At 32.7% G+C, this 21,081-nt stretch overlaps 2 protein-coding genes across 3 annotated transcripts in view; one reads left to right on the top strand and one right to left on the bottom strand.

Annotated features, from left to right (window-relative positions):
* The first annotated feature begins 209 nt into the window (after positions 1-209).
* On the top strand, positions 210-1,125 carry LOC129950937 (uroporphyrinogen-III synthase). The gene has a single exon (XM_056062900.1). The coding sequence runs from the start codon at positions 260-262 to the stop codon at positions 1,055-1,057; it is 798 nt and encodes a 265-aa protein (XP_055918875.1). The 5' UTR covers positions 210-259; the 3' UTR covers positions 1,058-1,125.
* A 105-nt stretch (positions 1,126-1,230) lies between these two features.
* Positions 1,231-21,081, bottom strand: part of LOC129950936 (uncharacterized) — a 35,508-nt gene continuing 15,657 nt past the window's right edge. The window contains exons 3-5 of one of the 2 annotated variants that reach the window (XM_056062898.1): positions 13,509-14,491; positions 13,390-13,441; positions 1,231-1,414 (exon numbers count right to left, since the gene is read on the bottom strand). In XM_056062898.1, the coding sequence (XP_055918873.1) occupies positions 1,372-1,414; positions 13,390-13,441; positions 13,509-14,491 (1,078 nt within the window). In that variant the 3' untranslated portion in view covers positions 1,231-1,371. The remainder of the gene's footprint in view (positions 1,415-13,389; positions 13,442-13,508; positions 14,492-21,081) is intronic. The other variant, XM_056062899.1, reaches the window with a different exon arrangement.

Below are 21,081 nucleotides of genomic sequence, written 5' to 3'. Positions count from 1 at the left end.
CGCTATCGAACTACCATGCCGACGCTCTTTACTAAATCATACTAGATGTCGCTCTACTCATATCAGCTGTTTGTTTGCAGCCAAAAGTCTGCATCTGTCAGTTTCGAAATTCACAGGTGTCACTTTCGTTTTGAAGGCCGACAAAGTTCCTTGGCAAATAAAAATAAAAATAACTTTTCTCCGACGACAACGACGACGGAATTAAATTTTGTTCAAAAAGGTGTAGAAAGTTCAATTTAATAATTTTCCATATAAACGAATGACATCAACAATGAAAGCCCGTACTGTTATTGTTCTGAAAGCCGAATCCGATTCGACTGACTATTACGCCGAACAACTGCGCGAAAACAATTTCAATGCAATATTCGTACCGACTCTGGGATTTGGATTCAAAAAACTAGATGAACTCCGCCAGAAGCTAATAAATGCGGAACAATATGCCGGCATTATTTTCACCTCACCGCGGTGCATAGACACAGTGCGCGAAGCATTGCAGGCGAGGGAAATGCCAAAGAGTTGGCATTTGTTGCATAATTATGCTGTTGGCGAGGTCACGCATAACTTGGCCATGACGAAGCTAGAACAGCTGTTTACTCGCGGCAAGGAGACTGGCAATGCAAGTGCTTTGGCTGACTATATTATCGAGACATTCGATGGGGATAAGGAGAAGCCATTCCTGTTGCCGTGTGGTAATCTCAGAACTGATATTCTGCTCTCTAAGTTGGGTGTTGCCGGATTTCTGGTTGACGCAGTGGAGGTGTATGAAACCATATGCCATCCGGAGCTGGGTGAAACTCTTGATAGGGCTTTGAAGGAAGATAATGTTGAGTTTATGGCTTTCTTCAGTCCATCGGGAGTGAATTGTACTGTCGACCACTTTGCCAAGAACAACTTGAGCTTCGAGGGGAAGAAATTGATAGCAATCGGGCCCAGTACCCGCAAGTGCATTGAAGAACGAGGCCTTAAGGTATACCGGACCGCCGAACGGCCATCAGTGGAATATCTCATCAAGGTTCTTATAAATCCCGATGACTGCAGACCTAAGTTGGAGGATTAAATGAGATGCCCTGCAGGTGCCCTTAATAAGATTGAGAAGAATCTTATAGAATCTCATCCCACCTCCATCGTGTCCTTTGTTGTCAACTTATCTCGTGTGAGTTTTAAATTGGCACTAAAAATCAGAAATCAGGAAAACCATCATAAAAGACTGACCCCACATAAGGGTTTATATAAATTTTAACTAAATTTTATTTAATTTTTATCACATAGTTTTTGTTTTTCTTATTTATAAATAATAATTTTTGGTGATCATCCTTCTCCTGTTTTTATTTTATCCGCTTTGTTTGTGTCTTTGCTTTTTATAATGGAAAATTACTCGGGCTGAGATTGTGCTGTACGTGTTGTGATGCCTCCGCTGAAACGAGAGAAACACACGTTTAGTTGGTTATTGTTGCCTTTTAGTTATTGCACTTTAGTTTTTAGAATTGTTGTTATAGTTTTTATAGAGTGTATAAAGTTTTTTGTTTGCTTTTTTTTTAAATAAAAATACATTTTTGTAAAAATAAAATGATTTTGTTTTCATTAAATCAAAAAAAGAAAGTTTGTGAATGTGTTTCTTATACGAAACATTAATTTTTTTGTAAATGGAACCTACTTTGAAAGATCAAAACGATCTTAAGACCTAATTAAAAACAAATATTTTGTCGAATGATAAGCAAGGTTATCACGTTGGAGTTCTTTTTTAAGAACCCCAAAGAAAAAATAAATGCGATAATTGTTTTGGAAGCTGTTTAATATTATTATCTGAAATGGAAAAGTTGATCAGAATATCAAGCTTTAAACAAAATTATTGCTAGAAAATTCAATTCCATTCGATTTAATATATAAATAAACTAGCTGACCCGATAAACGTTGTTTTGTCATAAAAATAATTTCTTGAGAATATTTTGCCAGAAATAATTAACTAACTTCTTGCAAGTGTGTACTTTAAACACATATTACTTATTTCTTTTCCAAATTGACAAGGAACCCTTTTACACAAAACATTTAATGAAGCTGTGAAGAAAATAAATTAATAATAGATTAAAAAAGTTCGACTTTCAGTTAAATGAAAAGACATGATCACCTGTCCTTTTGACAGAAGTAGACATGACTGGTTAGGGGGATTTTTCTGGACTAAATTTTCAGTCAACAGCTTGCCAATCAGATACGAGAAATTTGCCTTACTTTCAAGTCCCTTATGTCGCCTGAACCTGCCCAATATCAATCCTTTAATGCAACAGAGGGCATGAGAAGCGTGCGGTCGAAGATGTTGAGAAGTATAAAAGCAGGAATGAGGTTCGAAAGTTTTATGAACAGGTGAAACGAAATTCACAGTTACATAAACCTAGAACCGAAGGCTGCAAAGACGAAATTGGAAACATCTTAGTGGAACCGCAGTCAATGCTGAAGATATGGAAGGACCACTTCTGCAGACTGTATAACGGCGACGAAGAACTGAATTCCGCTGTCAGGCAGGATGATCCATTCAATATAGACGACGAAAGCCAACAATCCCGTCCTCCCGACTTAGACGAAGTAAAGATTGTCATATCTAAGTTGAAGTCTAATAAAGCCGCTGGAGCGGATGGCTTGAATGCTGAGCTCTTTAAAGCAGCTGAAGATAAGTTGGTTAGGAGCATGCACCAACTTATCTGTAAGAGATGGTCGGAAGAAAGCATGCCCGATGAATGGAACCTCAGTATTGTTTGCCCGATCCTGAAAAAAGGAGACTCTCTAAACTGCACCAACTATAGAGGAATAAGTCTACTTAACATCGCCTATAAAATCTTCTCTGCCGTAATATGTGAACGTCTAAAGCCCATCGTCAACAACCTGATAGGTCCTTATCAGTGTGGTTTTAGACCAGGAAAGTGCACAGTTGATCAAATATTCACATTACGGCAGATCCCGGAAAAAACTCAAGAACACCAAATCGATACCCACCATCTTTTCATCGATTTCAAGGCCGCATATGACAGCATCTACAGGGACGAACTGTATAGAGCCATGCCTAGTTTTGGCATCCCTGCCAAACTCGTCCGTTTGTGCAGGATGACCATGGAGAATTCACGCTGCTCCATAAAGGTTGGAAACAACTTAACAGAACCTTTTGATGTCAAAAAAGGTTTTAGACAAGGTGATGCGCTGTCATGCGATTTTTTTAACATCGTGCTTGAAAGAATAGTGCAGAGCTCACACGTCAACACTAGAGGCACTATCTTTCAAAAGTCTGGCCAATTACTGGCTTATGCTGATGACATTGACATAATCGGAAGAACTCAGCGTGATGTCAATGGGGCTTTTGTGAGTATTGAGGCAGAGGCGGTAAAAATGGGTTTAACGGTTAATGAGGGCAAAACAAAGTACATGCTGTCGTCTAGAAAGGACATACAACACCGACGTTTTGGTCAAAACGTCACAATCGACAGACGTAACTTTGAGGTAGTCAAGGACTTTGTCTACCTAGGCTCCGCTGTAAACGCAGAAAACAACACCAGCGCTGAGATCAAACGCAGAATAACTCTTGCTAAATGCTGTTTCTTTGGACTAAGAAAGCAATTGAGTGGTAAAGTCCTTTCTCGAGGGACCAAAGTGTTGCTATATAAGACCCTTATCATCCCCGTCCTGCTATACGGTGCAGAAGCATGGACCATGACAAAAGCGTCGTGTACAGCGACGTAGACTTAGCCAGAAGGGTAAAAGTCCAACGACTAAGATGGCTGGGTCACGTAGAGCGCATGGAAACCAATGCTCCGACCCGGAAAGTCTTCGAATCCGCACCCACAGGACAGCGCAGTAGAGGAAGACCGCGGAACAGGTGGCGCGCACAAGTGGAAGGTGACCTCACCCAACTTGGAGCGCGAAACTGGAGACATCTAGCTAGGAACCGAGCTAGATGGAGAAGTTTGTTGGGTGAGGCCCTAGTTCACACAGGACTGTAGCGCCACCTTAAGTAAGTAAGTAAGTAATGCAACAGAGTGCACAATATTTTTTGTAATCACATCTTTCGCCAATACAAACAAACTGGAAGGTTTGTCCACTCGAGAGCACGCCATACATAGTTTTCCGTGTGAAGAACATGAAGTGCTCAAATGTAAGCCGCAGACAGACATCGTTTGGCCTTGAGACTTATTGATAGTCATTGCATATGCCAATCTAATTGGAATTGAAGGCGTTTAAGTTGAATTGGCACATTTGTGGATGTAAAGAAATGCATGGTAATAATATATTTTCACCTCGGAATTTGCTATTTAGAAATATGGCTTCGATAACATTTTTCATTAATTTTGTAATTACTCATCGCTTGCCGTTGCACATTTTTGCACGCGTGGATCTCATCAGCATACGTTGAACGCGGAAATACAAGATCCCAGTAGTTGTACCTCATTCAATAAAAGGTGTACTACTAATTTTACCCAATGAAGCCAAATATCTTGGTCTGATATTGGATAAAAAATTAAGTTGGAAACCTAACATTGAGAAAAAAGTTAAAAAAAGCTACAGTAGCTCTATTGCTTTGCAAGGAAGCCATAGGAAGCAAATTGGGTTTTTAATATCGCATATCACATCGGTCATCCGTCCAATACTTATGTACGGGGTTGCAGTATGGTGGACTGCACTGGAGAAAGTCACATACTACTACAAACTCAGCAGTGTCCAACGCACTGTCTCTGCATAAGCGGGGCATTGAGAAAAACACCCTCAGCAGCGTTAGACACTTTCCTCCATCTGACACCCCTCAACATCTTCAGTGGCAGAGAGTACAGCTTTAAGACTCAACTTCTCATCTCAATCGATCAACAACAATGTGGGGCACTCCATCATTTTGAACCTCTTTTGTTCTATACCAAAGTACATAGACTACACTATTCCTAAACCCCTATTTGGAAAAAACTTCCAGGTATCCATTTCATCCAGAGATGAATGGGAAAACAAAAAACTCCTGGTTGACAAAAGCATTCATTTTCATACAAATGGATCCAAGACAAATGAGGGAGTTGATAGTGGTGTGTACTCAGAAAAGCTTAATCTAAGCATCTCACTCCGCCTCACTAACCATTGTAGCGTCTTCCAAGCGGAAATTTTAGCGATCAAAGAGGTTCTCTCCTGGCTAAGAGAAAACGTGATGGCAACTTCTGATATGCGCATCTTCTCTGACAGTCAAGCTGCTCTCTTTTGAGAATCCCAGTGAACTAGCTAAAAAGGATATCAAATATCTTCTTCGCTTTATAAAAAGCTCAAAATGGTTCGACTAGTAGGAAGTAATTCTCTAGATTCATGTGGTATCACAATGGCCTTTTCTTTTGGCCTAAGTGTGCGGATTCTGAATCTGCCGCCACTTTAACCTAACCTAATCAACATTGAACGCGGAATAATGGGAAATGTTTGGCTGAAATCAACTGAAAGAACTCGTTTTTATATCTTTCAATGTCCTGTTCAACGCCTCAAGCGAATATTTCTGTGCCATAGTGCATTCATCACAGATGATAATTTTACACTGTTTCAGCACTGTGGCTATGGATGATTCTTTCTGTATATTGCACACCGCGTCTGGGTTATTTTGAATATTTAGTGGCAGTTTAAATACTGATTGAGCTGTTCTGATGCACTTATGAAAATAAAATATCGATAAAAACCTATTACCAGACCTACCGAATGTATATGCAAAATTTCACTGAAATTGGTTAAGCCGTCTCGGAGGAGTATGGCAACTAACACTGTGACAGGAAAACTTTATATATTAGATTAAAAGGTACAGCTCGTAGAAAACCATAACCTAGAGACTTAAAAATCTCAACTATTCCTATTTGTGATTATTTTCCAAGAATTATTCTTGGAGGATTTAACAATTTTTCACAACAGACAATACCCGTAAATAAAGGTAAGTTAGCACATATAGGGGTTGACCCCAAACCTCTAGCATGACAGTCCTACTAACTAAGCATCACCCACCGGAATCAACCACTTACAACGGAATCCTTTATCGATCTACCTTAAGTTATTTTGCTCCAAACTTAACTTCTGTATATTTTCGGGAGCAAGTTACTAGTATGTCTTTGATTCAGCGTGTGAATTAAGACTCAACATTACGGAGAATATAGTCTGAATGAATTTATAACGTACATTTATTTTTTAATATTGTTTGCATACAAATTAATTTCCTAATTGTAACTTTCTCTTCGAGACTTTATGTTTTTTAAAACGCTCATACATTTAAATTTGAAGTAGGTAACGTGAATGGAAAACAAAGCCTTTTAATTAAAGACAAATTGTTATCGATTTGGTATGTACGCAAATATTTCAGCTGTTCAAACTCTAACTACCTAATTTAAGCAAATATGTGCGTAATATTAAAAATAAGTTCTAAATAAAAAACATTTTAAACTTGGAAATGAATAATTAAAATTCCAAGTCAGTACCTTAATACATACATGCCTATTATTTTTCTAAGAATGACGAGGAAATTTGTTCAATCAATTATTACAATTTATACCTATTTGAAAACCACAAATATTACGAGCACATATCATTGAAAATAATGAATCGTATAATTTGTTTGAGTACATACACTTAAATTATTTTAATTGTTTTTGGGTGTCTTATCTTGTGATGTCTTTCAGTGACAAGAGCACCTCAATTTTGTATAATCTATAGAGTTTAACAACATAAAGTGAAAATGTTGATTAACACATTTAATTTGTGGGTTAACTTCTATAGGTAACTAAGTTAAATTGATTTTAAAAAAAGAGGCTGGGATGCGACCCACACTGATAACTTCCCATCCCGTCTGTCGATTTGTCTTGATTAAAAGTTTGTCTACATGTACTCGTATCAATTTTTACCAAATTTGCGTACTATTTTTTGTAGATTTTATTTTTTATGAAAAAGCGGGCTGTTGGATTTTTATATAAAAATTACTGAATATTGAAAACATTTTTTTCTGTGAAATAAAATAAGTTTTACCAAGTTTTAGTATTGTTTTTTTTAGAGTTTTATTTTTTGTAAAAAAACTGTCAATTCGAATTTTTTATTTCTTATAAGATAAAATAAGTTTGAAGCCTAAATTTCAAGTTTTTGAAAAGATATTTAAATCGATATTCAATTTTTACGAACTTTGAGTAATGTTTTGTTTAGATTTGCACAAAATTATTTTAGAGATGAAATCATATTTCAGTCGTAAAATTTTGGAGGTGACAATTTTTTTTTCAGTTTTATTAATTTATAAAAAAAAACGTTATTTTGATTTTTTTTTCAAAAAATATACCTGTTTGGTATCACGTTACAATATATCATATAAAATTTAATTAATGTCTCTAGCGTTTTTGGTTCGTAAGATATTTAGGGTTAACCAAAATTTTCACCTTTTTTCAAACTGCTATGGTAAAAAAAACACCCACGCAATTTTATTGAGAGCCCTTTCTGCATCTTTCTGCCTTATTATCTGTGTAACAAAATTTACATAAAGTCGATATCTCTTCTGGTTCTAGAGCTATGGAGGACGGAAAAAATGTCGCGAACGTACGGACGTATAAACGTACAAACGTACGTACACACGCACGCACAGACATCTTTCTAAAAATCTTTTATTTCGACCCTTCGGACCTTGAAACGTCGAGAAATGTCAACATTTTCAATTTGACAAATCGGACCCATTACAATAACTTCCTATGGGAAGTTAAAATATGAGTATAATATAAGAATCATCTCCTATTTTTCAATTAAAAGATTGTAAGATAGTTTAATTTCGTTGATAATCAAACAAAAAAAAAAACAATTGAAATTAAACTTAATCCAAAAATATATGTAAGTAATATGTTTTTCATTGTTAGGTAATTTAATAAATTATAAAAAAAAAATTATTTTGAGGAAAAGAGTACTTACTGTATTTCTAACTTAATCATTTTCCATTGCTTTGAAAAAAATAAACAAAACAGTAGCCGGGTTCTTAACGAAAAGGTAAAATACATTTATATGAAAATTCACATCGTCACACCTTCCATTTTGAATATCTTGAATTATTTGTATTTGATGTTTAATTTATACTTGAAAGTTTTTGCACTTAGGAAGCTTTCTTTCAGTGTTGTTTGAAAATAGAGTGACATAGGAATCAGATTTTCCATGTCTTGAACTAATTCGATAGCCCAGTTTTACAATTTTTGCAGCCCAAAATCGGAGTCGAATAATGAGTCTAACACCAATAAAAAATTGTACAAAATGTTTATATTACAATTTATTTTAATGTTAAGAAATTAAGAAAAATTAAGTGCTTTAAGGTAATTTACTGGAATACATATCTATATAAACTAGCTGACCCGGTAAACTTCGTATCGCCTTTTGTTTTCTATTTTTTTTTTTTTGTGAATTCGAGAGTTAGTTTATGTTAAGTTTTTTTACGTGATTCTTTGGGGAATGTTGATAGTCTAGATGACTCTACTTAGGGGCCAGTTATAGCAATCATTGAAATCGATCCGGAAAAATTTTTGAATGGATATTTGACGGTGTTTCTCTTTGATTAGAAATGAAAATTATACATACATTTATTTTTCTCAAAAAATTTATTTTTCTATTTTCCGGACAGAAATTCATTTTCCCGAACAGCTGATACTTTTATGTTCAAAAATGAAACGAATCGTTCCACTGATTTATGTTCCAATTCACACAGTTCCAATGACAGATTTCGGTGGCTTTCAATCATTAAAATTTGGCAATGACAGACATTTTTAATGATAGCTATAAACGACCTGTCAAAAAATTCCAATGTTTATTTTCAATGATGAAAACCAATGATAGCTATAACTGGCGCCTTATGAACATTTTAAAATAAGGACTATTTAGAATACGAACAACAGCGTCATGATCTTAAATACAAAAATTCGTGTATTGTACTCGTAGTTAAAATGAAAGGGGTGAAGTAAGTAATTTTTTGTAAGTAATTTTTGTATGAGCAAAAACTATTAATAAAGAATTTCGACATCAAATTTGATACACAAATTATTTATGGTACACCCTGAGGTATGAAATATCCCTTATGTACTATTCTCATACCTATCAAATACGCATACGAAACTTCATAATATTATTTTAACTCTATGTTCAATTGTTAAACGATCATAAATGGCAAACATTCAATAAATATTATGACACTTCCTACTGATAAACGAACAGCTGATCCAAAGCAGTTGGATGTCAAAAAAATAATCCAAACGCATTCAAGAATTTCTGGTATCTGACGAACCAGCTGATTTATCATATCTTTAAATTTGAAGGAAACCGACAATTAATTCCAAATTTACATGTTCTTCGGTAAAATCCAGTGAATTACTAAAGAAAAGAAATTATATTGTTATTTAATAACAATGTTCTACCTCGAAATCTAAAAAATGTGTGTCTGATTTTTGTGACCATCTGAAAGTTGTTTTTATTTTTATTTATCCAACACGTTCAATAAAGTAAAGAGAAATTAACATATCCAATTTGAAAATATTATGACAATTTAAATGACAGATGAGTTTGGCAGGTGACAAATGCTAGAAAAATATTTTTTTTAGTTTAAAACGTTGCACAATGAATTTCTAAAAAACAAAAAATGGAGTAAAGAAGTCTAATTCTCGAGAACGGACACATTGGCTGCGTTCAATCTCGTGTTGGATAGGGCATCTTAGATAGGTGGATTTTTCGATACCTTGTTGAACGAGTTACATAGATAGCTTTATTGAGATAACTGTCAAAAAATAAAAAAAAACTTTCAGCTGTTCACAAAAAGCAGGAAAACATTCATGGCTGAAACACAAACACGCTTCAGCTTCGCCTGACGTTTACGAGTTCAGCCATGGGAATTCAATACATGCTATCACAATGGAGCTTCGACCTTACGTTTCGTTTGACAATCGTAAGGAAAAGAACGTAATGTAACGTAATGTGGCTCCAAACGGAAGCTCTAGTTCAATTATCTGAACATTTGCTTTGTCTGACAACTCATCAGCTGTAAAAAAATGTCAACAAACAAAATATTTGCTCTTTGGAGGGATGAAATAACAGAAATGTCATTCAAAGCAACCTCGAAGCAGGCCTAACGTAACGCAGACGAAGCCGAACCTGAAGTGTGTATGTGTTTCAGCCATTAAGCTTCGAAGTCAAAATTGTTGTAAGATAAAACATTTAATGGATAATTCAACTGATTCGTTGGACGATGAGGAATTGATAGGTGCGTAACAATTTAATAAATGACAAATAACTTTCATCTGTAATCTATGTTAAATATCCTCTTAGCTCAATTGGAAATGCTGGGACCAACGCAAGAACTATTGTTGCATGATACATATATCCGTTTGGTTACCCAACGCTTCTTTAAGAACCATTCAAGTGGCACCGTCAACTAGAATAGCCAATAAAATGTGAACAAACTTGTCTTCATATCTATAATGAATTGCTTATTAACAATTTCAAATTATTAGCATCTCTTGCACAAAGTCCAGCAAAAAACTTTTTTAACTTGGAGAGAAAAATGTTGTTTTTTGTTTGGATCTTGAGTAAGCAAGAAAGTTTCTTATCAGCTGGAGACAGGTTTTAGCTAAGAGTTCTGCTCATTTCGCATTAAGCGAAATTCTCCAAGTGGTATGTTCATTGCTGTAAAAGTATATTAAATGTCCAACTGTTCAATATTACAACAATATTTCTCAAGTAAAATCCCGTCATCACTATCACTTAATCAAATTCAGAATGCTGGAGACTAGACTGGAGGTAAGACCTAGCAAATTCGTCATCTACAAAACGAGAACAAAAAAAGAGGGTGGGATGTACCCACACTGATAACTTCCCATCCCGTCTGTCGATTTGTCTTGCTTAAAAGTTTGTCTATATATACTCGTATCAATTTTTACCAAATTTGCGTACTTTTATTTGTAGATTTTATGTTTTATGAAAAAACGGACTGTTCGATTTTTATATAAAAATTACTGAATATGTGAAATAAAATAAGTTTGAAGCCAATATTATTAATTTTTGAAAAGCTATTTGAGTCGAAAGTAAATTTTTACCAAGTTTTAGTATTGTTATTTTTTAGAGTTTTATATTTTGTAAAAATAACTGTCAATTCGATTTTTCTTAAACTTTGTCCTAATGTTGAAAGTTTTTTAAAGATATTTTAGTCGAAAATCATTTTTTACCAACTTTTGTTAATTTTTTTTTTCGGTTTTTATTTTTTTGTAAAAAACTGTCAGTTCGATTTTTTTCAAACTTTAACTCAATGTTGACAACAAGATTTTTTGAAAGATAAAAGTAAATTTAAGCCAATATCTCAAAGATTTGAAAAGATATTTGAGTCGAAAATCAATTTTTACCAACTTTTAAACATTTTTTTAGGTTTTTTATTTTTATTAAAAAAACTGTCAATTCGATTTTTCTCAACATTATTCATAATGTTGAAAACAATATTTCTTATAAGATAAAATAAGATTAAAGAGATTTTGAAAAGATATTTGAATAGATATTCAATTTTTACGAAGTTTTAGTAATGTTTTTTTTTGGATTTTTACTTTTTATAAAAAAAACTGTCAATTAGAATTTTATCAAAATTTTACCAGATGTCAAAAACATTATTTTTCGTTGCACGCAATTGTTTTATAGATGAAATCTTATTTCAGTCATAAAATTTTAGAGGTGACAAATTTTTTTTATAAAAAAAATCGTTATATTGATTTTTTTCAAAAAATATACCTGTTGGGTATCACGTTACAATATATTATATAAAATTTCATTCAAGTCTCTAGCGTTTTTGGTTCGTAAGATATTTGATGTTAACTAAAATTTTTACCTTTTTTTCAAACTGCTATGGTAAAAAAACCACCCACCAATTTTCTCGAGAGCCCTTTCTGCATCTTTCTGCCTTATTATCTGTATAACAAAATTTATTTGAAGTCGATATCTCTTCTGGTTCTTGAGCTATGGACGACGAAAATAACGTCGCGAACGTACGGACGTACGGACGTACAAACGTACGTACACACGCACGCACAGACATCTCTCTACAAATCTTTTATTTCGACTCTAGGGACCTTGAAACGTCGAGAAATGTCAAAATTTTCAATTTGAAAAATCGGACCATTACAATAACTTCCTATGGGAAGTTAATAAGTCAATTTACAGAATATACAGAATGTACAGAATATCCTTAACATTTTGTATCTTTTTATTTACCAACAAATACAAAAAGCTGAAATCAATGTTCAAGTTTCTTAAAATTCAACCTTGTGTGGAATCACTTGTTCTGTCACATACCTACATACCCCAAAAATTCTTAGATGTCTTTGAATTCCTTTTCTGACAACTCAGCTGTTTTTGATCAGCTTTTATTTTACACGTAAAACACTAACACAAAGGTATCCGGCTACGCTATCTGTCTGAGATTGAACGCAGCCATTAATTTTAATTGTCAGAATGTCAAACGTCATTTGATAAATAGCAAATTACTAAGAGTACTAAGATTAAGCCATTTTGAAATTTTGACTGAAGTAAAATATTGGTGTTAAAAGCGTAATAAATTAGAAAAATCACTTTATTGACTTAGGAGATTACCTACTAAAATTACTTATGGGTAAACTCAGATTTCCATCAAAAATTGATTATTTTCTTGGCCCATGAAACAAGATTATACTATGCAGGCGTTAACAAGTGCAGTTGAGCTGTTAATTTTCAAGATACATTTTTTTTTTAATTTGAGTTTTGATCTTAAACAAAATATAAATCAACCTACCTTGTCAAATGTAATGCAAAAATAGGTAAAAATTCAGTTGTGACACATCTAGATCAAAAATAAATTGATTTATTTTGCCCATGAAAAACTCCATAAATCTTTTAAAACGTTGCTGTATTACCACTTCATGGTTGGTTTAATTTAATTAAAATGTCAGATGTTTCATCATAAGCTTTTAAAGCAGTTTTTGAACAGTTGCATCATTACGTGTGCAAACGTCAAATCACAGAAAGCACTTTTAATATTTAAAGTTATAACGAAAAATGTATAGTCTATTTATGATTATTACTGATAAATCCAATAAAGTTAAATACAATAATGCAGTAACCAGTATAAGAAATATGGAATAATAGGTAACTTTTACAACTTATGTTAATTTGAGTAGTACATCGGAATAGAAGTTCAATCGTGACACAGCCCTTAATGTTAATTTTACAAATCAATCTACTGTCAAATTACGACAATTTACATACAAAACGTCTAAATTATCATCGTTTAACATTCTAACTTGCCACATTTTTACATATGAACAATTCTACTACATGTCAAAATGAATTGTTATTTATGATAATTATACAAAAAGAAGATTTACTTACATGTTGTTATTATTTTTTGCATCTTCATCTCCTTTGTTTTCCTCATTGATTGCTGCAATTAGATATGCAAACAAGATTTTAAAAATATACAAAAAATAACTCAGTTCAATGAAACATACTATCAAAGTTACTTGGTCGATTGTGGGAATTATTGGAAACTCCACCTGTTTGATAACCTGGATACATTTCCGGAATGATTTGATCTGGGGAGGGGTACATTGTAATGTCAACTGTTGATACTTTATTCGTTTCTTCTTTGGGTTTTATGGCCACTTCATCATCTTCCACCCAACGATCTCGGAATGCTGGAGATCGAAATACCGCAACTAGAACCAAAAACATCAAGACACAAACCCCAATGGCAATACCAACCCATTTGAGAATTTGCGATCTGGTATCTGGCAACTCATATTCTCTGATACCACTTTCCTGAAATGCTGACCGTCCAAATTTATCCCACATCAATTCCAACTGAAGATCACTCATTCCCGCTGGCTCACGAGGTGTGAGATCTTCAAGGTAAGGATCGACAATAGTTGGTATTAGACTTGAATCATTGTAAAGTGTGATTGCAAATTCAAGTTCAATGCAATTCTCTGAATCTGGCCAACTTTCAAAACATTCCGCCACCCGGGTGAGGGTGACATTCTCAGGTGTAGCCTTCTCAAGAGTTAGTTTTTCGGCTGCGATATAGGAATTCGCTGATTGTGCCATGATCTCTTTGAATCTGTTCCATGTCACTGAGGTTTGATCATTCTTTGCAACTACCAGAAGTTTACTAGATGTTTGCAGCTGATCATAAGAAAGTGTGTAATCAGGTGGTTGGGTGCTTGGTTCACGAACTTCACCATAAGGAGCATAGCTTATGGAAAAACCTCTAAACGAATGGCCTCCGACTGTTCTGGCTTCAAAAATCAGATTTGCTCGGGTAAATCCAAGCGACCGAATGCTCAAGGGTTCTTTCAGTTTTCCTGTAAGAATAATTGGACGGCCTTCACTCCCGTCTGTATTGAGTGGGGTTAAAGAAATATAATCTGATGTTGGATCAATATCCAAATCATTAATAATGATGTCCAGTCCTATGGAATTGTCCACTGATAAGCTGAAAGAAATAAAAGAAGTTTGATTTTGAATGAAAAATACAATTTTAGTTTATAAAATGTAAAGTTGAAATAAATTATAGTTGTGCTGTGCAGGGTAATTCATTTTTCGGTTTCGAAATTAAAGCTAAAAAAGAGACTGGGATGCGACCCACACTGATAACTTCCCATTCCGTCTGTCGATTTGTCTTGCTTAAAAGTTTGTCTATATGTATTTTTACCAACTTTGCGCACTATTTTTTGTAGATTTTATTTTGTATGAAAAAAACGGACTGTTGGATTTTTATATAAAAATTACTGAATATTGAAAACAATATTTTCTATGAAATAAAATAAGTTTGAAGCCAATACTTTTAATTTTTGAAAAGCTATTTGAGCCGAAAGTAAATTTTTACCAAGTTTTAGTATTGTTTTTTTAGAGTTTTATTTTTTGTACAAAAACTGCCAATTCGAATTTTTTCAAAATTTTACCAAATGTTGAAAACAATATTTCTTATAAGATAAAATTAGTTTGAAGCCAATACTTAAAATTTTTGAAGAGATATTTGAGTCGAAAATCAATTTTTACCAACTTTTATACATTTTTTTCAGGTTTTTATTTTTTGTAAGAAAACTGTCAATTCGATTTTTCTCAAAATGTGTCCTAATGTTGAAAACAATATTTCTTATAAGAAAAAATTAGTTAGAACCTATTATCTCAAAGTGTTTAAAAGATATTTGAGTCGAAAATCATTTTTTACGAACTTTTGTTAATTTTTTTTTGGTTTTTAATTTTTTGTACAAAAACTGTCAAATCGATTTTTTTCAAACTTTAACTGAATGTTGACAACAAGATGTTTTGAAAGATAAAAATAAATTAAAGCCAATATCTCAGAGTTTTGAAAAGATATTTGAGTCATCAAATTTCAATTTTTTTCAATTTTTACCAACTTTTATAATTTTTTTTTAGGTTTTTATTTTTTGTAAAAAAAACTGTCAATTAGATTTTTCTCAAAATTTTATCAGATGTCAAAAACATTATTCTTCGTTGCACAAAATAGTTTTAGAGATGAAATCATTTTTCAGTCGTAAAATTTTGGAGGTGACAAATTTTTTTTTTCAATCAATAAAACTGATTTATAAAAAAACCGTTATATTGATTTTTTTCAAAAAATATACCTGTTTGGTATCACGTTACAATATATTATATAAAATTTAATTCAAGTCTCTAGCGTTTTTGGTTCGTAAGATATTTAAGGTTAACCAAAATTTTCACCTTTTTTTCAAACTGCTATGTGAAAAAACCCGTGGCATGATGGTTAGTGGACTGTCATGCAAGGGGTCTTGGGTTCAATCCCTGCATGTGCCACCTTAATTTAAAAAAAAAAAAAAAAAAAAAAAATAATTTTCGCGGGTACTGCCTCTTGCGAGGAATTGACAATTCCTTCAAGAGTAATTCTAGCCGTTCGGATTCGGCCTTAAATTGTAGGTCCCTTCCATTCCTGACAACAGTACTCGCATACAGGAATGGTTGAGAGTTGTAAGTCACTAGGCCCTGGTTCACAACGGACTGTTGCGCCACCCCATTTGATTTGATGTAAAAAAACCACCCACGCAATTTTCCTGAGAGCCCTTTCTGCATCTTTTTGCCTTATTATCTGTACAACAAAATTTATTTGAAGTCAATATCTCTTCTGGTTCTTGAGCTACGGACGTACGGACGTACAAACGTACGTACACACGCACGCACAGACATTTTTCTAAAAATCTTTTATTTCGACTCTAGGGACCTTGAAACGTCGAGAAATGTCAAAATTTTCAATTTGACAAATCGGACCCATTACAATAACTTCCTATGGGAAGTTAATAAAATTCTCCGATATATTTTTTAACAAATTTTATTTCATTATTATTCTTCATCATTAGCGGTGAAAAACAGTAACATTATTTACACATTTCCGGCAGTATCAGGGCTATAACTTGAATAATTTTGGCATATAATGAACCTTATTATTCAGGAAAAAACAGTGTTTAGAGTATCTAGTTGATGTCGCCAAAGCTTGCATTTAGGTGAACAAAAAACTTCTCATGCCACGCTGTATAGCTTATTAATCACTCTTGTTCAAAAACATATCGTCCAAGCTTGATGTCTAATTGTCGGCCAAAAGAGAAGCTTATACCACACGTTCTATTGTTGCGAATATTTCTGGGAAATCGACAAATTAGGTTCGTCAGAAACATTTGCAACAGCAATATTTTTGACTAAGCGAGAACTACCAAAAGGCCTTCTTCTCTTTGGTCGAATATGCCAACCATGGTCATCATCCGAATCAAATTTTTTTACAAAGTTTAAACAATAATTTCAATTAGTTGTTAGATTCTTAAACTATACATTATAGTAAATGACAAACTGTAATAAATTACAGCTGATTTTGACATAACTTAAAAAACAAAAGATCAAAGCTAGGATAAAGTATTATCAAACAAGAACTGATGATGATTATAGGACGTTCATTATAATAAAATAACTTTTCACTGACAATTCTAACTTCCTATATGATGACTACATTCGGAAAATTGAATTAAACCTTAAAAATAATCCTGATAGTATTTGGAAATTTGTAATTCGTAAGGAGAAAACATGTGGGTACCTTAACTTAATGACTGATTCGAAATCAAATAGTAATGGGCCGAGAATAATTTCGATCATGTTTGCAAACTAATTCAAAGATGCTTTTTTAGATTAAAGTACTATTATTTTTTTTAGCAAACACATCTACCACTGTTATTAATTTCTCCCACTTAAATTCTTTCAATTTCGTTATAAGTTAAGATAATGTCCTTAATAATATCCTACAACTTAACAAATGTTTTAGTCCTGGTCGGCCCAGACGGTGTACCATCGTCCATTTTAAAGACTATGTATACTTTTCAACACGTCTTTAAGAAACTCGCTGCTTCCTTTTATCTAGACGAGCTCCTTCATAATACCAGTACACAAAAAAGGTCCTAAAAGAGAAATAATGAAATACCGACCTATCTGAGATACTTAAACTATTTGAGTCAATCGTATGTAGCGTCCTTTCTTTTCACTGTACTTCAATTATCTGTGACAACCAGCATGGTTTTGTTAAAAAGCGTTCAACTGTTACTAATCTGTTTCACTTTACGTCCTTTTGTTTGATGTTTTTAAAAAACGTGAACAAGTAGATTGTATCTTTACTGATTTCAACAAAGTCTTTGATAAATTGTGTCATAAAACATTACTTTTAAAACTATCACAGCAAGGTTTTAACGACAGTTTTATAAACTGAATCTCCTCATATTTGCAAGATAGACGTTATAGGGTTAAATTTAGTAATGAGTATTCAAGTTAATTTGTTGTGAATTCTGGTGTCCCCCAGGGTAGTCACCTTGGTCCTATTCTATTTGTTTTATTTATAAATGACTTTTCTTGTTTTGAATGTTGACAAATGCAAAACCATGAGTTTTACATGCAAAAAAGTTCCAATAGTTTTTAGTTACATGTTTGATTATTGTCCTTTAAGTAGAGTATATGTATTTTCTGACTTGGGTGTTGTCTTAAATCCTAAACTAACATCCAATGAACATATTAACTTCATAGTTAAAAAAGCAAATAGAGTTCTGGGTTTTATTAAGAGATGTGGCCGTGATTTCCGTGATCAATATGTTTTAAAATTACTTTTTGTTTCATTTGTGAGACCATCCTGGAATATACTTGTACAGTATGGTCACCTTACTACGCCGTACACGTCACAAGACTCGAAGTAATTTACAAAAAATGTTTGAGTTTTTGTCTACGATCTCTTCCGTGGTTTCATGATATTCATACATAACCGCCTTCTTTGACAAAAAAAAATGGATGTAAATACTTGCAGTTTTTATTATTGTTGGAATAATAAACGGACAAATTTCACCATCCATCAGTTCTTGGTAGTTTAAACTTTAGTTTTAGTCGTTCAAGTATAAGACTCCAGAAATCATTGAATACTAATTTTAGCAGATCAAACTATGGTTATATACATAGTCCCTTAAATCAATTAATTGACATCTATACCAAATTTTACTCTTGTATTAATTCATCAAATGATAATATAAAAAGTATAAATTGCAAATTAATATTTTTCAACAGTCTAGTTTAAGTTTTTAGATTTTAAGTATATGTATATTAAGAATTGTTAACGTTAGTATTTAACAAATTATAACTAAATACATTTCAGCGTTTCCAACTCGATAAAAACGAAATGAATGACCCTATATTTTCTGTCAAAACAACACATCGTAACTGAAAATAATTCATACAAAATTTGTCGCTTGAAAACGGTTTAAACAAATTTTTCTGTAATGCGTATTATTGTTATTTTCATTCGCCCTTGATTAAGGATGATTTGTTGATTTGACATTATCTTAAAATCCACAGAAGAACAAGAATTTTTGTGTGCAATGCATGTGTCTATTTAAAGCTTAAATAAACTTTTTCAGCTGGCTGATTTATACAATATAATAAGATATTTAATTTAAAATTAAGCGTCAGTAACATAATCAGGTTCAAGCCACTTCAACTCTTTGTTTACTTAAGAAAAAGTTTATTTAATTCATTATTTCTCTTCTTTATAATTATATCACTATACACACATATGTATATATAGAAACACTTATAAAATATTGTATTCCAACAAAAAAAAAGTTGATTTAATTTAATACTTTCGATGATAACTTTATGTTTAACCAATTTCTTGAAGTTGATATCAATTGAGGCTAACCATGAAATGGGTATCAGTCAGAAGAATCATAACTAAACAATCCTTGAAAACAGTTTTTTTCACCCTTGAAGAGTTTTATTTTAAAACATACTGCAATTGTTTATAAATAAATTCTTATCAAGTTGTATACAAATTATAATGTAAATATAATATATCTATAGAAAAGAATGCAACTTCTCTTTAAAAGTTAAGTTAAACACGAGACAATCTTTTAAAAAGAAACTGTATCACATAATATTCAATTCCAATTCGAAAAGTGTTGAACTTATATGTAGCAAAGTTGTTGGAAGTGTGTTTATCTTTTTTTACCATTTAATATTAATTAGACTTTGGAATCCAAAACTTTAGGTTCCCCTAATTGTTTGCAAAAAAAAAAAAACAATGTACTAAAAACGTGTATTTTCAATTTTGAAGAGCTATTTGAGTCGAAAGTAAATTTTTACCAAGTTTTAGTATTATTTTTTTTAGAGTTTTATTTTTTGTAAAAAAAACTGTCAATTCGATTTTTAAAAAATGTTATCGAATGTTGAAAACAATATTTCTTATAAGATACAATTACTTTGAAGCCAATATATCAAAGTTTTGAAAAGATATTTGAGTCGAAAATCAATTTTTACCAATTTTTATTAATTTTTTTTTAATTTTTTTTACAAAAACTGTCAATTAGATTTTGTTAAAAAATTTTACTGAATGTTAACAACAATATTTTTTGAATGATAAAAGTAAATTAAAGGCAATATCTCATAGTTTTGAAAAGATTTTTGAATCGATATTCAATTTTTACCAACTTTGAGTAATGTTTTTTTAGAGTTTTATTTTTATAAAATAAACTCTTGATTCGATTTTTCTCAAAATTTTATCAGACGTCAAAAACATTATTCTTCGTTGCACAAAATTTTGAAGATGAAATCATATTTTAGTCGTAAAATTTTGGAGGTGGGAAATTTTTTAGTTCAGTTTAACCGTTAAATGATTTTTTTTCAAAAAATATACTTCCTTGATATCACGTTACAATATATTATATACAATTTAATTCAAGTCTCTAGCGTTTTTGGTTCGTAAGATATTTAGGGTTAACCAAAATGTTCACCTTTTTTTTCAAAATGCTATGGTAAAAAAAAACCACCCACGCAATTTTCTCGAGAGCCCTTTCTGCATCTTTCTGCCTTATTATCTGTATAACAAAATTTATTTGAAGTCGATATCTCTTCTGGTTCTTGAGCTATGAACGACGAATAAAACGTCGTGAACGTACGGACGTGCGAACGAACGTACACACGCACGCACAGACATCTTTCTAAAAATCTTTTATTTCGACTCTAGGGATCTTGAAACGTCAAGAAATGTCAAAATTTTCAATCATTTAAATGACAACCCCCGTAGTACCCGTGGCATGATGGTTAGTGCGTTGGACTGTCATGCAAGGGGTCTAGGGTTCAATCCCTGCCTGTGCCACCTTAATTTAAAAAAAAGAAAAAATAATTTTCGCGGGTACTGCCTCTTGCGAGGTATTGACATATCCTTCAAGAGTAATTCTTGCAATGAAAAAGTGTTTTTTCAAACTAGCCGTTCGGATTCGACCTTAAATTGTAGGTCCCTTCCATTCCTGACAACAGTACTCGCACACAGGAATGGTTGAGAGTTGTAAGTCACTAGGCCCTGGTTCATAATGGACTGTTTCGCCACCCCCTTTGTTTTTTTTTTAATTGACAACCACTCGAATATTTGCAAGCATCGATTCTTTTGAGGTAATTTTTGACCACTTTTTGACACATATCGTTCGAATACTTGACGAATATTCAAGCGTATTGTTGAAACCACATATTCTC

Source organism: Eupeodes corollae, chromosome 3 (assembly GCF_945859685.1).
Source record: "Eupeodes corollae chromosome 3, idEupCoro1.1, whole genome shotgun sequence".
Lineage (NCBI taxonomy): Eukaryota > Metazoa > Arthropoda > Insecta > Diptera > Syrphidae > Eupeodes > Eupeodes corollae.
Note: the sequence above shows the minus strand (reverse complement) of the source record. Positions and strands in the feature narration are given on the sequence as shown.

Excerpts from the sequence above, each read along its gene's own strand:
- LOC129950937 (XM_056062900.1), top strand. The coding sequence starts at position 260 with ATGACATCAACAATGAAAGCCCGTACTGTTATTGTTCTGAAAGCCGAA.